Source organism: Fibroporia radiculosa, assembly GCF_000313525.1.
Source record: "Fibroporia radiculosa TFFH 294 genomic supercontigs, scaffold967, whole genome shotgun sequence".
Classification (NCBI taxonomy): Eukaryota; Fungi; Basidiomycota; class Agaricomycetes; order Polyporales; family Fibroporiaceae; genus Fibroporia; species Fibroporia radiculosa.
Genome location: NW_012133581.1, coordinates 1 through 16,941, shown reverse-complemented (window position 1 = coordinate 16,941; position 16,941 = coordinate 1). Strand labels below are relative to the sequence as shown.

At 53.9% G+C, this 16,941-nt stretch overlaps 7 protein-coding genes across 7 annotated transcripts; all 7 read right to left on the bottom strand.

The window, feature by feature from the left end:
• Positions 1 to 688: 688 nt before the first annotated feature.
• On the bottom strand, positions 689 to 2,089 carry FIBRA_08570 (uncharacterized protein; the record flags this gene model as incomplete). Its single annotated transcript, XM_012330211.1, has 2 exons — positions 689 to 1,213; positions 1,271 to 2,089. The coding sequence occupies 2 exons, from the start codon at positions 2,087 to 2,089 to the stop codon at positions 689 to 691; spliced, it is 1,344 nt and encodes a 447-aa protein (XP_012185601.1).
• Positions 2,090 to 4,096: 2,007 nt separating this feature from the next.
• Positions 4,097 to 5,566, bottom strand: FIBRA_08569 (uncharacterized protein; the record flags this gene model as incomplete). Its single annotated transcript, XM_012330210.1, has 9 exons — positions 4,097 to 4,204; positions 4,263 to 4,352; positions 4,415 to 4,470; positions 4,530 to 4,605; positions 4,656 to 4,849; positions 4,904 to 4,977; positions 5,032 to 5,288; positions 5,345 to 5,379; positions 5,452 to 5,566. 9 exons carry the CDS (start codon positions 5,564 to 5,566, stop codon positions 4,097 to 4,099), a joined length of 1,005 nt encoding a protein of 334 aa, XP_012185600.1.
• Positions 5,567 to 5,968: 402 nt separating this feature from the next.
• On the bottom strand, positions 5,969 to 6,357 carry FIBRA_08568 (uncharacterized protein; the record flags this gene model as incomplete). Its single annotated transcript, XM_012330209.1, has 2 exons — positions 5,969 to 6,049; positions 6,169 to 6,357. 2 exons carry the CDS (start codon positions 6,355 to 6,357, stop codon positions 5,969 to 5,971), a joined length of 270 nt encoding a protein of 89 aa, XP_012185599.1.
• Positions 6,358 to 7,535: 1,178 nt separating this feature from the next.
• Positions 7,536 to 10,606, bottom strand: FIBRA_08567 (uncharacterized protein; the record flags this gene model as incomplete). Its single annotated transcript, XM_012330208.1, has 10 exons — positions 7,536 to 7,643; positions 7,702 to 7,788; positions 7,843 to 7,898; positions 7,955 to 8,030; positions 8,088 to 8,281; positions 8,331 to 8,404; positions 8,474 to 8,509; positions 8,562 to 8,728; positions 8,801 to 8,899; positions 9,647 to 10,606. The coding sequence occupies 10 exons, from the start codon at positions 10,604 to 10,606 to the stop codon at positions 7,536 to 7,538; spliced, it is 1,857 nt and encodes a 618-aa protein (XP_012185598.1).
• A 43-nt stretch (positions 10,607 to 10,649) lies between these two features.
• On the bottom strand, positions 10,650 to 11,605 carry FIBRA_08566 (uncharacterized protein; the record flags this gene model as incomplete). The annotated part of the gene is made up of 3 exons (XM_012330207.1): positions 10,650 to 11,002; positions 11,064 to 11,424; positions 11,477 to 11,605. 3 exons carry the CDS (start codon positions 11,603 to 11,605, stop codon positions 10,650 to 10,652), a joined length of 843 nt encoding a protein of 280 aa, XP_012185597.1.
• A 739-nt stretch (positions 11,606 to 12,344) lies between these two features.
• FIBRA_08565 (uncharacterized protein) lies at positions 12,345 to 14,146 on the bottom strand (the record flags this gene model as incomplete). Its single annotated transcript, XM_012330206.1, has 2 exons — positions 12,345 to 12,701; positions 12,755 to 14,146. The coding sequence occupies 2 exons, from the start codon at positions 14,144 to 14,146 to the stop codon at positions 12,345 to 12,347; spliced, it is 1,749 nt and encodes a 582-aa protein (XP_012185596.1).
• A 156-nt stretch (positions 14,147 to 14,302) lies between these two features.
• FIBRA_08564 (uncharacterized protein) lies at positions 14,303 to 15,743 on the bottom strand (the record flags this gene model as incomplete). Its single annotated transcript, XM_012330205.1, has 2 exons — positions 14,303 to 14,518; positions 14,571 to 15,743. The coding sequence occupies 2 exons, from the start codon at positions 15,741 to 15,743 to the stop codon at positions 14,303 to 14,305; spliced, it is 1,389 nt and encodes a 462-aa protein (XP_012185595.1).
• Positions 15,744 to 16,941: the final 1,198 nt, after the last annotated feature.

Here is a 16,941-nt window from a genome sequence, read left to right as displayed (position 1 = left end):
GGGGCGTGACGGATCGCGCGGCGGCGCGGAGGATGCGCGCGGCGGGCGCGTGTGCGGTTGCGTGTGCTACTCTGCTGGGACGGCTGGGCGTGCGTGCGTTCGAGGTCTTGTCTGAGGATGCGCCGCCGGCGGATTCGTGATTTGGTGAACGAGATGAGTGCACTTTTCATGGTTCGGGCTTGCAGCTGATGTCTCAAGATTCTCTGGTGTTTACCGTCATTCGAAAGCATTGTAATATAGGGCGGTGAGTTTCATGCTCGGTGACGCTCGTGGCTGCGGCTGATTTTGTTGCTTAAAGAAATTGACCGTGGAAATAGATTCGAATTGACTGTGCAAGTACAAGATAAGCTAGTAATGATACAAATGCGAGAAAGCAGAGAAGAACGAAGACACGTGATACCTATCCACGATACTGCCTACGGTGGAATAAGAAAATCGCGAGGGTATCTGTATGGTATAGTCCAAATTCGTGAGGAAAGAAGTCCGAGTACTTTGAGAATGTAGCAAGTGAAAACAGCCCTCGAGGAACGCGGTTGGAAAAAGGTAGAATAAGTACGCAATAACGTTATGGTACACGAAAGAGGAAGATTATTATACCGCTTTAGTTCCAGAAGAATCAGAGTTCGTCTCGAAATCGAGGTGCGTTTGCGCGTAGGTATCATCATGACCATGTTCACGTCCTCGACCTTCAGAAACCGGTGAGGTCGAACTGAGGTTGCATGATCGCAGCGAAATCGAAGTACTCGTCCAAATCGGAGGGTTGGGCGACGATGCCGGGTTCCTGCGCCACGGGGAACACATCGGGATAGTACTGGCCCATCCCCTGGTCTACCGTCTGCTGTTCCATCCACGCCGGCGACAGACCAAGCCCGAGGAAGCTTTCGAACATAAGCTCGGGATCAACAGTCGTGGTGACGGACTCCGGCAGGTCCCATTCGCCCGTAGGGATGCTGATAGGGTTGAAGAAGTTGTCGACCATTTGCGGAGTGGGGAGCGAAGCGGGAGGCAGCAGACAGCTTGCGGATTCCATCGAGGCCATCCACATGTCCACAGTGTCGGGAGATGCGAATGGCATCAGGTTCGACGTGTTCAAATCGATTTCCATGGAGAACCCGGGCGATGGCATCTGGATTTCGGGGGTTATGTCGGGGGTAGTGGCTTGTACTGGCAGCTGCAGAAGGGCAGGCAGTTCGATCGTCGTTAGCTCTGGAATCTGTGAAGCCGGCGTCAGATTGCCTGCTCCAGACAAAAGACCGGACGCGAGACTTACCAATGGACCGGCGTCGGGGGCGGCAGTGTACACAAACAAGGATGTGGGCTGCTCGACGGCGGGTGCCATGAGGGGGCTTCTGAAGGGGCTAAGACAAGGCCTGGAGGGAGATGCTGGCTCGGTGGCCCCTCCAGCCCAAGTCTTGGAGTCGAAGACTGTGGTGGTGAAGTTGTCACTCTCAGGGAGGCCGCTGCGGTTCTGTACCGAGGCCTCTGCCTCGGCTTCGCCGCGCATACTTTCAGCGATCTGCGCAGACATCTTCTCTATCTCGTCAATGGCATGGCCTCTGCCTAGCATCGTCCCAATCGCCTTGCAGCGGGCTTTGTCCTGAGGGCCGTTGCGCTTCACGTTGCGCTTTCGGGGCTTCTCCGTGCGCGCAACCGGCCTGTAGCGATAGTTGGGGTGTTGCAAGGCGTGCATACGCTTGAGGAAGTCTGCGTGGTCCCTCCAGGGCTTCTTTCCTTCCTCATCCAAGCTCTTCCATGCGGCCCCCACTATCTCGGAGATCTTCCGCTGGTCATTCTCGATGGGCCGCTCTTTGAGCAGCCTGGCTTGTTCAGCGCGGTACAGAACGAAGGCATTAGGGGGGCGAGGGATGTGCCCCGGCTCCTTGGCACGGCCTCGCGGACTTCTGATGCGCTTGGGTGGGGGTGAGCCTTTGGGTGAGGTGACATGAGGACGAGTGGCGTTGGGCGCTTCGGGAGTCGAGGGACCTAGAGATGCCTCAGAGGACGAAGGCGACCAGGATGAGCCTGGAGTCCCAGGTTGCCAGACGACGGGAGACTTGTAGGCAGGTACGGTCTGAAACAAGTGTGCCATTGTTGGTGGAGGGGGTGTCAGTGGACGCGTAGAGTGGCTGGTTGAGGTGAGTGGTTCGAGGACACTGGTGAAGCGTCACTGTGGCTGATGAGTGAGAGGAGATGATGCGGGAGAAGGAGGATGGAGGAGGAAGAGGAGGAGGGCAAGGTTTATGCTGCCTTTATACCTCCGCGTATTCGAGTGGTAAGATCTACACTTTGAGGCTCGTTCGGAGGACTGACTGCAGCACGAGCAGCAGACGCCCAGGGTCGCGTCGCGTCTCTAAAGACGCGCCTCGTGTAACAGATCGTGCCACCCCTTGGCCCGATTCATCTCACGAATCTTCGGCGCCCTCCACTACGCCTCTCGTCAGTGCTGCATCCTGCGTCTGATTTTATCTGGTGCGAGTATTTCCCAAGGGCAGTACGATGAGGACAGAGAGTTGACCATCCCTCTCCCCACCCACCCGCGACGCCAGGTTGCAAGCTTGAGTCCGTGACTGGAAGACCTTCCCGTGCGCGAGCGGAAGTATTTTTCGCCCTTGGCTCTCAAGATCGGATACGATCATGTGATCATACATGAACTGTGAGCAGAGGCGCGTCCGCAGGAACGGGACCGGATGCTGGCCCGGTATAACGCTGCAGCCAACTCCGTGAAATCACCGTCAACGAGGTTTCAAGCCCAGACATTTCTCACTGCTCGCCGCGAGTTAGTCCCATTTTGGACCACAATTGGGAACGGGGAACGGACAATGGCGGATATCCCCCATTGATCGTCGTACTTGCTCATCTTGGTCAGTTTCCTAGCCTCCGTGGTGCAAATCGGAAAGACCTCCATCGATGATTATTCGCCGAGCTGTGCTGGATCGTGCGTGACTGCTCCACTCCCAGCGTGCGTCGCCAGCTTCCCGGGACGCCACTCCGGCTCTGCTCCTCAATGTCGACATCACAGATTCATTTACCCATCGTATCCAGGCGACGCAAAAGTAACTTGTTTTGTGGGCGCACATCCGGGCAACTTCGCTAGTCTCGATCGTTCTCAAGGGTTTAATGAAGTCGCTGCAGCCAATGAGTGCACAGTCGCTCGTGTCTTTGGTGGATGATTTCTATTGCAACTAAAATTGCTCGTCTTCTACATGAGTGTAATCGATTGACGAGTGGACGTAGTGCGAGGCGATGCAGAAGTACGGGCTAGAGGCGTTGTCGAAGAAAGGGGACCTCGGCGTCTCGATAAGCTACCCACCCTCCAAGACAGTCTCGAATGCGCGAACAATGCTTGCGCGACACCAGCGAGCTTGCTGTCTAGCCATTGTACTCGTTATAATCACACCTAGCTCAGATGTCACATCTCACTGCCTCTCACATGCCCGCCGGACCATATCGCTGCCCGCAAGTTCGGTTCCGGATTAGTGATGCCGCCCTCCCCTTCCCTCGTCTTGCCTTTGTGCTGCTGGTGTTGTGGCCTTGTTTGTCCGCTTTACTGTGGAGCAGGAGGAAGCATTGTACTCGATAGCGGGCTGTTCCTGTCCGCGGCCGACGTCAGTGTGCCTCGTGATCAACCTTCCATATGTTCCGGAGTTTTGGATCGATTCCGACTCGGAGTAGTTCTGCCGCCCAGAGTGGCGATCTTCCCTTCGCATGAGCCTGCGTACCTAGCGCAACGGTAACGGACAGACCCTTATTCAAGCTTATTTTCTCGTCTACCCCGCAGAGTCTGGCTTACCCATCGGTGAGTAAGACAGCCTGAATGTGCAAGTCTTTCGCTTTTTACAATGTCATCGTATTGGCAAATGTGACCAGTACTAGTAATCAATGTCACAAGGGGTTCACTCACTAATATGGTGAGAATAGCAAGGCAAATACTAGTTGAGTAACTGTAAAGCTATTGGAGCCGGTTTCCAAAATCAAAGATACTTATCCCGGTTGGCAAGGTCCGCACAGACCCCCCAAAAAAACATCAAGCTGTAGTATAAATCAGAGTACGGCAGTGGCCAGCTTCACACTGGCTGCATCAAAATTACGAAGATGGCTACTTGTCCTTCACTTGCTCCTCTAGCCAATTCCACAAGCGTTCGCCGATTTCGTCGTCATACGCTTCTGTCCTGGGTACTCCGAACCGGGCCCACGGGATAAAGAACTGCAGAACCATACAACCATTCAGAGCGATATGAATCACGGGGGTTAATGGTGCATACCTCGCCATTATGGTCCAGTGGCTCTGGCATGGTGGCGGCCCACAACGAAGTGAGCGCACCTAACGGTGTGGGATGGAGAGTCAAATAGTACTGGTAAAGTGTGTTAAGTATGGGCTTTCAAGCGACGCGTTCAGCTGTTATGTTGAACTCACCGCAAGCTTACGCCAGATAGCCGAAACGTAACGGTTTAGTTCAGACCGGATGTGACCTAGATGGAGTCCATTGCTTTGTATTGAATTGATTGGTGATGTCTGATTCATGACCCACCGGGGTTCAAAGAGGCAGAGAAAATTCCCTTATCCGCGTAACGCTTAGCGAACTCTCGAGCGACTACAACGTTTGCCTGCATGACGAGATTAGGTTCATGCTAGTGTATGCAAGCTGAAGACGCACAAATTTACTCTGGGCGTAGAGCATCATAGTTCCTACTTTCCTTCTCACAGCGTCGTCTTTCAAAGAGTCCCAGTTGAGGGTGTATTGATATGAGGCAGTCGACGAGACGGTAAGGACACGTGCTCGGTGGTCCGCGGACGATTCAGCACCCGCGGTGAGAGCGGGAATGAGCAATTTAGTGAAGTAGAAATGTCCTGTATGTATCATTGGTCCTCGGTGATCAACATATATTACCGCAAAATACACACCAATAACATTGGTTCCAAATTGAAGATCATATCCATCCTCAGTGAGAAGGTCGACCGGACACCACATGACACCACTGTGAATCGATTCACTATGTCAAAAGTAAGCTTCAGCAAGAGAGGAGACTGACGCATTGTTGATCAACACATGGAGCTCCTTTTCTTTGCTGTGATGCATAATTGCCTTAATACAAGGCGAGGCGATAACATGTGTTGTGTACCTCAAATACTCCTCCGCAGCGCGCCGGACAGACGCAAGGCAACCGAGATCAAGCTGAAGGAAGAGTGCCTCCTTCCCTGTCTGCTCCTTCAGCTCCTTGATCGCAGCCTCGGCCTTTTCCTGGCTTCGAGACGCCATGTAGACCTTCGCATTATGCTCCAATAGGGCCTGAAATGCGCACGAATATGGTCACAAACGTGTCATCGACGACCACTGTCGCGTACTTTGATGGTCTCGCGACCTATTCCAACGTTTCCCCCTGCGAGAATGCATAGCTAGTCCGTAAGTGAAGAAGTGATATGCAGATGCCGACATGGACAGCCGTACGCACCGGTGACTACGAAGATGCGCCCAGTGAGGTCAGGGATCTGGTTGGTGGCAAACTTGGATTTGGGCGGGAAGCCCTGGCGAAGAGCATAAAGTATGGTTTTGAGAGGCAGAACCATTATGAATGTTGTTCAGCAGATTCCAGCGCAGGGATAGGGAAGCGGGAGCGCGGACATATATGATAGGCATGCGGCTAAGGTACCGGAGACTGGCGTGTTGCATTTCGACCAAGCCTCGCGGGGATGGGAAAGAAACTTGGGACCGGATTATAAATGTTTTAGGCGTCGATGTGAGATGACGCCTATTAGATCAGTGTTTCGAGCACCCGCACCGATCGCTACAAATAGCAGGGCTGTAGAGCGGTGAGCTTGCTTTCGATCTACATTTGCACGATTGCTGTGTTATTTTTTGTAAGGGTTTGCTGCATATCTACACATTTCCTTGAACTCAGCGAGGGAAAACTAAAGAAAAAACATCCAGAATGAATGTAGCCAACGGCCATCAGCCTGATTCACGTGATGCTAATCAGTGGCTGAGAGATTTGCTTGGGCGAAGATGTTGCCATCAGCAGGATTCTTCAGCACCTCAATCACTTGCGTCAACTGCGTCAACTGATGAGCTTTACAAATATGTTTGTGGATCTCATCTTGAATGGTAGCAGATGTATAGCAAGGTGGTTAGAAACATATTGGGATCGACATTGCAATTCGTGAGTACGCACGTAGTTGAGCTCGCAAAGCGTGACCGAGTGAAGCTTCACCCCAAATTCTGGATCCTTGAACAGAATTTTTGTGTTGCCACGAATCGAGATTTTTGTAGTCATCACGAAGGCTTCGGCGTTTGGCGTGGCACAGAACTGTATCTCGCTAATATCTTTCACGAGAGCATTCAAAATGACGAGCGTTTTCATGGTGGGGATCTGCTTGATGACTAGGATGAATGTAGACAATGCTGCTCTCCGCGATATATCACCTCCGAAAACCCATAATTTATACACTTTCATAAGAGGTGGGATTTCGTCGGCGAAAATACTTTCCATGCAAAGGTGGATTCCCGGTGATAGACCTGCTGCGGCTAAGATAGAAAACTTTTGACTGTTGAAATGTATCCTGCATTTTGAAAAACCTGATATCAACGGCAGGGCAGAAATTGTAACCGCATGACAGCTATTGCACGAATAGAGGCAATCGATGCGCATCACCATGTAGGCGGGGAAGGCCACTCGGGGAAGAAGCCAAGCGATCCAAGGCAGTTTTGCACCGTATCCGAACACGAACTGACACAATCTCAGCAAGCGAGCTGATTGGGCGCGCGCTCTCCAATTCACCATTATGCTCTTGGTTCAAGGGCCACAGGGACAGTATTACTGGGTTGAGGGACTTGGAAAAAAGCTGAGGTATGTTCGCCGTTAAACTCTCGATCCCTAAAACCATGAAGATAGAGGGAGACGAGAGGAGGAAGTTGATTGTTTGGTAGGGCAGTGAAGTTTCCAAAGGAGAAAACCCGAGAGCGCAGTGTGTTTAAAGGCGGCGAGGGGTGACCATACACACGGTAATTTCTTGAAAACCTAGAAGTTCCGTACAGCATTTTTCAATAGCGAGTTCTACGACAGACCCTTGAGTGACTTCTTTCTAGCCCCATATCTTGATCCGTAGGTCTATGCGGAACATATCACAAAGCTGGTCCCGAAGAATTAAAAAACATTCACGCCCAAAGATGAAAAATGAAAAGCTAACAGAGAAAAATAAAATTAAGCGATGTACCAAGCAGTAAAGTGGTTGGATTTGCGGCTTACGAGTCAGAAACGTGTACCGGACGTGATAATTCCGTTTGTAGTCGATGACTTCGAAGAAAAACAATGAGTACATACGAGCATCTCGGTCGTTCTGCTCATTTACTGACTGCCAATAGCCATCAGTGCTTGTTCTGGGTCATCGAGAGCGGGCTCACCGTAAGATGCATACCTTCAAGCTCGTCGGAAAGGAACTAGCGCATTGCTGGAGAGTCTGCAATCCAGCCTGAGTAATTTTCCAGCGGAGGAGAGTTTGAAATTCGCATATGAATATAAAGTGTTAGGTACTATGCTCCCTACCGTCCTTTCATTTGTTCTTCTAACCACGACCACAGCTTCTCACCAAGCGCATCGTCATACGCCTCTTCTCTACACTTCCCCACTCGTGTCCACGGTACCAGATACTGGGGTAGCAGGTTACAGTATGAACACATTGCAAATTTATGAAAGACGTGAGCGAACCTCTCCATTATATTTCAATGTCTCCGGCATTGTTCCCGCCCATAGCTGTGTAAGCGCACCTTGAGAAGCTGGATACAAGAAGAATTCCTACAAAGCGATATACGTCCGTCAAGTGGTCCATAACAAGCATCAAGGACGAACCCTCAGCCTGTGGAACTTTGCAGGGGTGTAACGTCTCAGGTTAGTCCGGATATTGCCTACAAGGAATGTGTTATTATTCAATCACTACGTCCAGTTTGAGACAGGAGCAAACCAGGGTTGCACGACATGGACACCACGCCCTGGTTGATATATCGCTTCGCAATTTCGCGGGCAATTACAACATTGGCCTTGGTATTCACGCTACATCAGACTCAGCAGAGGTGCAGGTGACATCATACACATACAAATTTGCTCTGACTGTACAAGATCCGGGGCGACATTTTCCTTCGCGCAGACCCAGCTTTGAATGAATCCCAGTTCAGCGTGTACCGATACGCTGCGACGGAGGAGGTTATAATGACGCGAGAATGTCCATCTGGAGATGTGGCTGCTCCCGCTCGCAAAACTGGCATGAGAAGCTCCGTGAAGAAGAAATGCCCTGATATTGGATATGAGTTTGACGCATCATCACTGTTGACTCTCAATACCTATCACATTCGTCCCGAATTGCATGTCATAGCCTTCGGAAGTAAGCATCTCCCGTGGAGGGCGCATCACGCCTCTTCACATAAGTCCGATAATGGGACGTTACACGACGGGGTAAACACTTGAATAACAGAAGTAGGCTCACGCGTTATTAAACAGGATATGTAACTCTTTCTCTATGCTGCATCGATTCACGTTAGTCGAACGAAGCGTTCGCGCTACTGAGAACGGACCTCATAAATTCTTCAGCGGCTCTGCGGACAGAGGCCAAGCTACCCAAATCGAGTTCAAGGAAGATCGCCTCCCGCCCTGTTTTCTCTCTCAACTCCGCGATTGTATCCTTGGCCTTTGCCCGATTTCGGCAGGCAACATACACCGTCGCATTACGTTCGAGGAGCGCCTACAAATTGTGGAAAGGCAGCACAGGGCCCAGATAAAGACCTGCTCGACACATCTGGACAAATAGACACACCTTGACAGTCTCTTTCCCAATGCCCGTGTTCCCCCCTGCCACATCCTTTTGACTCAGCCACGCCCGCTCGCCGGATACATCAGAAGGGACACCACTCGCCTGTCACGATGACCACGCGCCCAGTCAAATCAGGCATGTGATCCGTCTTGAACCTCGTTTTTGGTGGGAGTGTCTGTCTGAACATCGTCGCCTTGTACCTGAGACCTAGCCAGAAACCGACCATCGCGCTGTATTCGCAGGCTCCCAAGAGCAAAATAGAGGACGAAGAGCGGTAGAGATGGCACCCTCGCTTCGCACCCAGCTGGGCTGTCGGAGGGGCGTCGGATGAAGACTAACTTTTGAAGGCTGAAGCCCGGGGCTCTAGGAGGTGCCAGGCTAGCTCCGGGGTAAGAGATGACTGCACGGCTTACCGAGCTGTCCCACCGTGTCACGTACGTCGGACACAGTAGACTGCAGCAAAAGTGACTAGAAGCATGCCTCCGCTAGCACGCCCGGGCGATTCTGCGTCCCACAGGAAGTGCCTGCATCTGAGAAATGTCAGTGAAGAAGAATCAAGACACCGTCTGGCTGAGAGCATGGGGTATGTTGGGGGGTTCTGTTCGGACGGGACATCGCAACATCGTGGTGATAGGCAACTGGCCAGAAGGCGAAGACGACTTGGTCTCGACATGCCATCCAAGCTCTCGACGGAGCCCCGCCACCAGGCAGATAACACGCTCACTGCAGGTCCCAGGACATTCCCGGGGTTTGGCGCCCGTGGTCAGGTGATCGCAACGCGTTCTCGTGTGACGGCAAACCACAAAACTACGATAATTAATCAAGGCTGTTCACAGTGAGGTGGTATACATTGCGCAGAATATCACCGCTCTCATTTGCGATCTCTACCTGCATCTCATGGTCCTCCAGAGGCACTGGCACAGTCGCGACCACGAGATCCACAGACCTCAGGTTGTCGCACCTCCGCAGCCATTCGAGGCTCACCGAAACCATCTTGCATTCCGCGACGGTAGCAACCACAAATACTGTCGCGCGCCCAGTGCTGCCATCGTACGCGAACGTATCAAAAGGGGCTGTGGATCCAGGGTGCGGGGTGTACAATCCATCCTTCAGCTTCTGTGGCGGTGCGTCCCCGCATGAGACTATGTGTGTGTCCATCCGCTCGAACTCTTGCTCTGGGTACCACCTGTTCTCTATGCCCACGGCGCTGCCCTTGTACCCTAGGCAGATGTACTTGTCATCGTCGACATCCATATCATCCGAGATTTGCGAGCTCCAGCGCATACTCTTCTCCTTGAACTCCAGGCATTTCATGGGATACACAGTCCACCCTCCGCCTGCGGACAGCCTGTCGGGCAACTTCTTCAATCGGCGTTCAGCAGCGGCTCTCGTGCGGGGTTCCTCGTGAAATAAAATGTATAGCGACGACGGTCCACGATCCAGATAGCGATCGAACGTGTCGTCCAGGCGGTCCCACAGGTATTGCGTGGCAACATCCAAATCAAACGTCCATCGACGCCGCGGAGAAGGGGTGGCCACAACCAACTCGCGTATCCTCGGGTCTATCATGTCCACAGAGTAGCACGCCTTCAACAACGCATCCAACTCGTCAAACTTCATACGCGATACGCTGTTCTCAACCCGCACGGCGTAAAAAACCGGATTCGCCGCGTGCGCGTACGCCTGGCGAGGGCACTGGCCGTACTTCTCGCAAAATGCCGCCAGTGCCGCGGGTGTGGGCCTGGTGTTGGGCGCGTGCCATATCTGGCAGTTCACGCTGTGTGCCAGAGGGGTGGTCAGCACGGACATGCGTATACAGCGACCCGACGGTCCACACGCACCCAATCTGGAGCTATCCAAGCATCCACGGGCGCATCCACAGCGTGGGTACTGGGTCTCCAAACGTGTCCTGCCAGGCCCTGCTCTCGGGCGACAGGGGCGCTGCCTGCAGGACAAACGCAGAACAGAGGTTGCGCAGGGCGCGATACGCGTCGGGCACCGTTGTCACCTCCGGACCTGAGTCGACCAGGCACCACGTCGCCGGGGGGATGTGCTCTTGCAGCTGTTCTGGCTGAAAAGGGAAGGGGATCCGGAAGACCCCCTCCTTCCCGAGGACAAACACCTCCTCGCTCGTCATCTGGTAGAGGGTCGTCAGCCCCGCAAGGAGGCGGAGCGCGAGAACGTAAAGGAGGAACGTGCTCTTCCCTACTCATTCCAACAAATGTGTGAGGGCGGTTTCAAGGCCTCGAATGGTAAGAACACCCACCAGTACCGGTGTTTCCGGTCACAATGGCGTCAGCAGCGGAGGGGCATACGTGCGGCATGCTCATAAAGGGGTTCCAAAACTCGAGGCTCTGTTCTTGACCGAGGAGACTCTCGCTGGCTCTGCCGCTGTCATTTGCGTGGTCAACAGCCGGCGCCGTGCCAAAGACGGCGAGGCGGAGGATGTCTTCCAGGAGGTCCTTATATTCCTCCCTGGCGAGGACCGAGGACAGCTTGACGCTCCGCAGGAGAGCCGAGTCGTTCTCCCACTGGAGCACCGTGGCGCCCCGCGGGAGGCTCTCGCGTGCGGGGAATGGTGCATCGCCGCTCTCGCGCACAGTGGGAATGGCATGAAAAAGGCTACTCTGGCCGTGCTCCTGAGCGATCTGTTGAAGCCTCGCCAGAGTGGTCTCGTACCCAGACGTGTCTTCGACACGTCTGGGCACGAGACCATGCCAGAGAGCCGATGGTGTCGGTATTATCGGGTGTGATGCGTTGTGCACCTGCACCAGGATAGTTTAGGATAGAATGAGAATGAGAGACCATGATGGGTGCAATAAGGATGTTGTTACGGTTGACCGGCACCAACAGCGAGGAGTGGTGTACCGGATGCCATTGGTTCGGCTGACAGAATTACCTGGTTAGGCAAGAAAGTTCAAAGGGACGCCTGGACTGGATCACTCTTAAGTTGGGCTCAATTCAGATTGGAGTGTTTGGGTCTAGGACCATCCACATATTCTCGCACGCGTACCAATAACCACCACAGTGAATTAGACATCAACTGATATTGAAGTATTCAACGACAACGCCGTAATTAGCGGCCAACACCGCAGACAAGAAATAACACTACAATGGAGTACCTACTACTGCGCACAACAGCTATTTAAACTACCTAATAAAATAATGACCAACACGTCCTAGGCCACCAGTGAGACGATGCAACGCTTGAAGATAAAACAATCAAATGAACGACGTAGTACAGTACGTAGGGATGTATTAATACAACGACAACGGTAAAGGCGCAGATTAACAGCTTGTATGGTCAGGCGCTTCAGAAGGTACGAGGGAATGAAAGGAGGGTATGGGTGAGTGTCAGAACAAATCACAAACAGAGCGCGAACGATAGCCAGAGTCAAATAAGCTGCCACCAAATGTGATAGCGGAATGATCGACGGAGAATCGGCCGGAAAGCGGAGTGTTCAGCAGACAAATGAGTGTATGGGATCGCCATGCGACATATCCCGGGGTTCCAGGGTAACTCCTGACCAACGAGGATCTGGACTCTTCAGATACTATTCCGCGCAGCACATTCAGAGTCGATGCTCGAACGCGCACTGTGGAACACGCTAGACTGCGAACTCGAGCGTGCAGAAAACGCCGCCGATGCCACCGTGCTCCGATCCCACTCGCGTTCCGGACCTTCTCCTTTCCCAGTACGCAATTCGGCAGAAATCTTCCGGCGGAGTTGTGCTGTGAATGACGATGACTGAAACCTCTGCGGGGTGAGCGTTGTGTCCGAGTCACCCGAAGGTCGCAAAGTATAAATATCATCAGGGACAGGAAGGTGGGCGCTCGACGCCGAGCAGGACGACACGTTAAACGCCAGTCGTTCTTCTGAAATCATCTCCAGAGAGGACGTAGGCTGAAAGTTAGAGATGAGCGACAGCACTTGCAAATATGCTGCGCCGTACATACCTCACAAGCGGACTTGGCGTCATGCCATGTTTCTTCACTCTCCTCTTCCTCGCGGAACCGAATCTGGGCAATTTGTACCACCGGGAGAACGAATGAATCTTCAAGGGCTTGGTAATCCTCTTCGCCTTTCTTCTCTAGATCTTCACAGTCAATGTCCACTTCCCACACTCCAGAATCCTCAACCATCTTGCTATCATCTTCAACTTCATCGCGAATGATGTCGTCGCTCGTGGTCTGAGTACCCCTCCAAGAGATCCTGGGAGTCACCATACTGCTTCTTCCCAACCGCCCCTTCAACGTACCGTCGCTCACGCCGCGCATGAGAGGGAAGGGCGAGCCTGGACGCGTCACTCGGGACGAGCTAGCCGGTTCCGATGCAACAGTGCGGACAGAGGCTTTACGTCGAGTTGGGGACTGTGGAGAAGGTGGCTGCGGAACTGTGGCATGTCCGAGAATGCGAGGACGAGGGGTTGGAATTACCTCAGATAACGAGAAATTAGCCACTGTGGTTTCCGCTTCGTCGTGCACAGACGCGGGAGACCCAAAGACAAACGTGGTATCGACGTCAACGTCCTCGTTTGCGGTATAAATCTCAGACGCGTTATCTTCGTCAGACCGGCTAGAAAACCCCGAGCCCACGCTAGACGTTGAAAATCTCGACACAAGCCTTGGTGTCTCAGTCGGCGTCAGAGGCGAGCTGTGTCCCTCGGCATGAAACACATCACGGTCTTGGTTGACGTAAATGGAGCACGAAGATGGGAAAGTGTACGCGGGAGACACCTGAGGTTGTGGAAAGATGTCCATAACGGGTGGAAACCTCCTGCGCGCAGCCGATCTTGACACCGGCGTGACAAGCTGAGTTCGAGGGAGGAGCGGATCAATATATCCAGTGATCCCGTCCATCTCGTCCAAATCCCATGCCGTGCGTTTTGACGGAGTATTGACACCCTCTCCAAGCCCCTTTGAAACCGCAATTTCCGCCTTAGCGAATGGGTCTGGCTCGGGGGTCAAGACCCTACCGATCCTGTGCATATCTTCCCTGGTCTCCTCAAATTCTTGATTGTGTCCGTGACCATACTCGGATTGCGTGTACACGCGCGCTGGTCCGATGCCATGCGGAGGGAATGCAAAGCCAGTGGGAGTGACAGGCGACCATGTCCGCATCGAATCTGTCGAAGGCGACGAATCTGCCGTCGCAGTGGTGACAGCAAGGCTAAGCTTCGAGCGTGCACGAGCTTTCACCTTCGAAGGAATTGCCATGGGAAGAAGAGCGATGATGCGCTCTCCGAGGCTTGATGTCGATTTACAGGAATTCTGCGAAAACGCGCGAACACGAGGACGAGAAACGTCAGCTAACGGGGCCGAATCAGGGGACACAACACCAACAGTCATAGGTGAATGATTCGAGGGAGGGAAGCCCAACGGAAAGAAGTCTTACACCCCGTCCTACGTCGTGCGCAGCCCGTCATATATGCGCCACTGTATGCTTAGCCAGGGGCCACAGCAAACAAGTGCATACATATAAAGCACTCCTGGCATGGCAAGACCCTAATACCTTGGAAGCGAAAGGGGGTGTAATGGATCGGGAGGCGCGAAACCTTCGCATCGTGAATGGCAGACGCCATAAGCGGTCTGTGTCATATTGATGGAGAAGGACGCGATTATAATCTCAATAGACGTCCCCGTGGCACACTTCCGAGATACTCGGGAGAAGGCGGGGACAGGAGATTCAATGTCTCGGGATGAGCCAAGCCTTTGCCGCTCCTGACGCACAAGAGCAATGCACTGCACCCACAAGCGCAGGGGAAGCACAAACAAACTCCGACGGAATGGGAATAGAGCGGATACTCACCACCGAACTGCTCGTGCACGTACTGGTCGCGCTACCCCGCCGCGCAAACACATAGGCTGGGACTTCCAGCTCTCCTTCGACATCACCGCACTCCGATAGGTCCCACTTTTGGCCACCCAAAGACGGTGGCAGTGGTGGTACAGGAGGCGGATCCCTGGGGGACATGAAGCAGTTGTCGTCATCCGCACCGAACGGCCATTCGAGGTGGCCAGAAGCGCTCCAATCAAACGCCGTGCGAGACTCCGCCGCCGCCACAGTGTCCGCTGTCGGTGCCCCCCTGGACTTAGACTGCTTTCCTCGGAAGATGCTTGTTGAGGCGCTCTTGGCTTTGCGAAGTGGGGGAAGTCTCGAGTGTACGCGCAGGGAAGGCATTGTGGGAGCAGCGGGAGTGGAGGGGCGACTATATGCGGGCGGGGGCGGCCGGCGCTCCGTGTAACCGGTGTCCTCGAAGAATGAAGGAAGATCGACGGGCGGCTGGGGAAGAGCGCCTAGGCTGGGACGTGAAGCAGGCATAGAAACAGTGGCGGAGGCGAGTTCACGCTTAGGATGGAGTTTTAGGAAAGATACGCGGTCTGGAACACTTTTTGTGCGGGAGCGAGAACGTGCGAGGGAAAGACTGTTGCCGGAAGTGGAAGGGAAGGGCCTTGTGTTTTGACTTGGGGAAGAGGGACGGGAAAGGAAAGCGAAGGAGGAGGTTGTTCTGGAGACCACAGTACCCTGAGACGAGATGCTGGGACGCGTGGAGGCATGTGGAGTTGCTGCCAGATCGATGTTTGTGTCTAATGGACGGAGGACGAGGGCGGATGCTCTCGTGCGTACGTTTTTCAGTATGCTGAGGGCGCTGGAACGCGACTTGGATGGCCGCACATGTGGGGTACTATCTGTGTTGGAGTGAGTGGTGGTGGATTCTGATTGAAATATGGGATCCGCATCTTCGTCGGCGTCGAAATGGCTGGAGGAAGGAGAACAGGGCCTGGGAGGAGGGGTGGACGAATAGTGGGGAGGGGGCGACGCGGGGAGAAGCGCAGGAGAGGGATGGGGAGGAGGTAGATTGAATGCGTTTGCGATGAGCTCGGAGAAATCCTGGAGAGAGAAGGTGGGGGAGCGACGACGAGAGAAAGAGAGAGAGGACGACATGGTTCAGGAGAGACGGGGAATTAGCGGATTATAAATGAGTGGATGGTGGTGGTTGAGAAGAAAGAGAGCGATGGCGAAGAGTGCCGCCGAGGCCATGACGGGCGCGACAGGGAGCGAGCGTCGAGGACAGAAGTCAACAGCCATTTCGGTGTTGATTACGACACCTGGCCGCCCCCAACAGAACACCTGCCGTATCGGGAAGGCGCCCTACTCATTCTGGGATCTGATGCGGCTCTCGATCGCCTCCGCCCGGCCACCTCTTCCCCGGCCCTCCGGATTCGCTCCGAGCGCCGGGATATCCAGTGATCCACCAGCCATTCATTTTGTTCCTCCGAGCGCGCTATCTCCACTCTCCTGCCCGGGTCCTTGCTGCGAACTATCCTCTGGCAACTCCGTCAGCGTCCACCCGGTTCAGTCTTAACATACACAGCCTGTCAACACGATCAATGAGACCCTTCGCAACGATTGGGCGTCCCATGGGCGGACGACGCACCATCCACCGCCAGGGCATGGCAACATTGGTCCAGGGCCGCCGAGCAGTAGCGCAGACCCACATCCCTGTGACGGTGATGGAAATTTCAGAGCATGCAATAAATCCCGCTGCAGTTACCATGGTTGCTCTTACCGGCCTCCGAGACACTACACTTGCCAAGCCCAAGATCCACTGAAAGCGTCTGGTGGCTCTGTCACGGTGACTGATCGCTGATCCAGTTGTACGTTATCTTTTCTGTGGCCCCCGCGCGCGTTAATCCAATGCGTGCGCAGACAATCTCTTCAAAGGAGAAGAGTGTAAATTTGAAACGAAAACGGGCTGTGTCCACCACCATCGCCACAGTAGCACAAGCCAGCAATGACAGATAGTAAAGAGACTAGCAGCATCCTGGGATACGTCCTGACACACCTTCCATGCGCTGGCTGTCACCAGCTAAACCAACGTTGCTGGCTCTACATGAAACCGAGAGCGCCGATTGTCTACGAGCAAGACGAGCTCGCAACCTGCAGCGCCTAGCGACTACACAAAACGCATTGGCCCGTCTTACTCGACAATTACCGCGGCCGCGCAACGCCAGACGCCCGCCTCGCAACCTCCTCATACAGCGCCCGCGGACTCTCCGGCAACGGCTTCTCGCGGTCGCCCGCCCTCTGCCGTACATGCAGCTGCTCCGGGTACGCCGGCGGCACCGGCGACGGCAGGAAG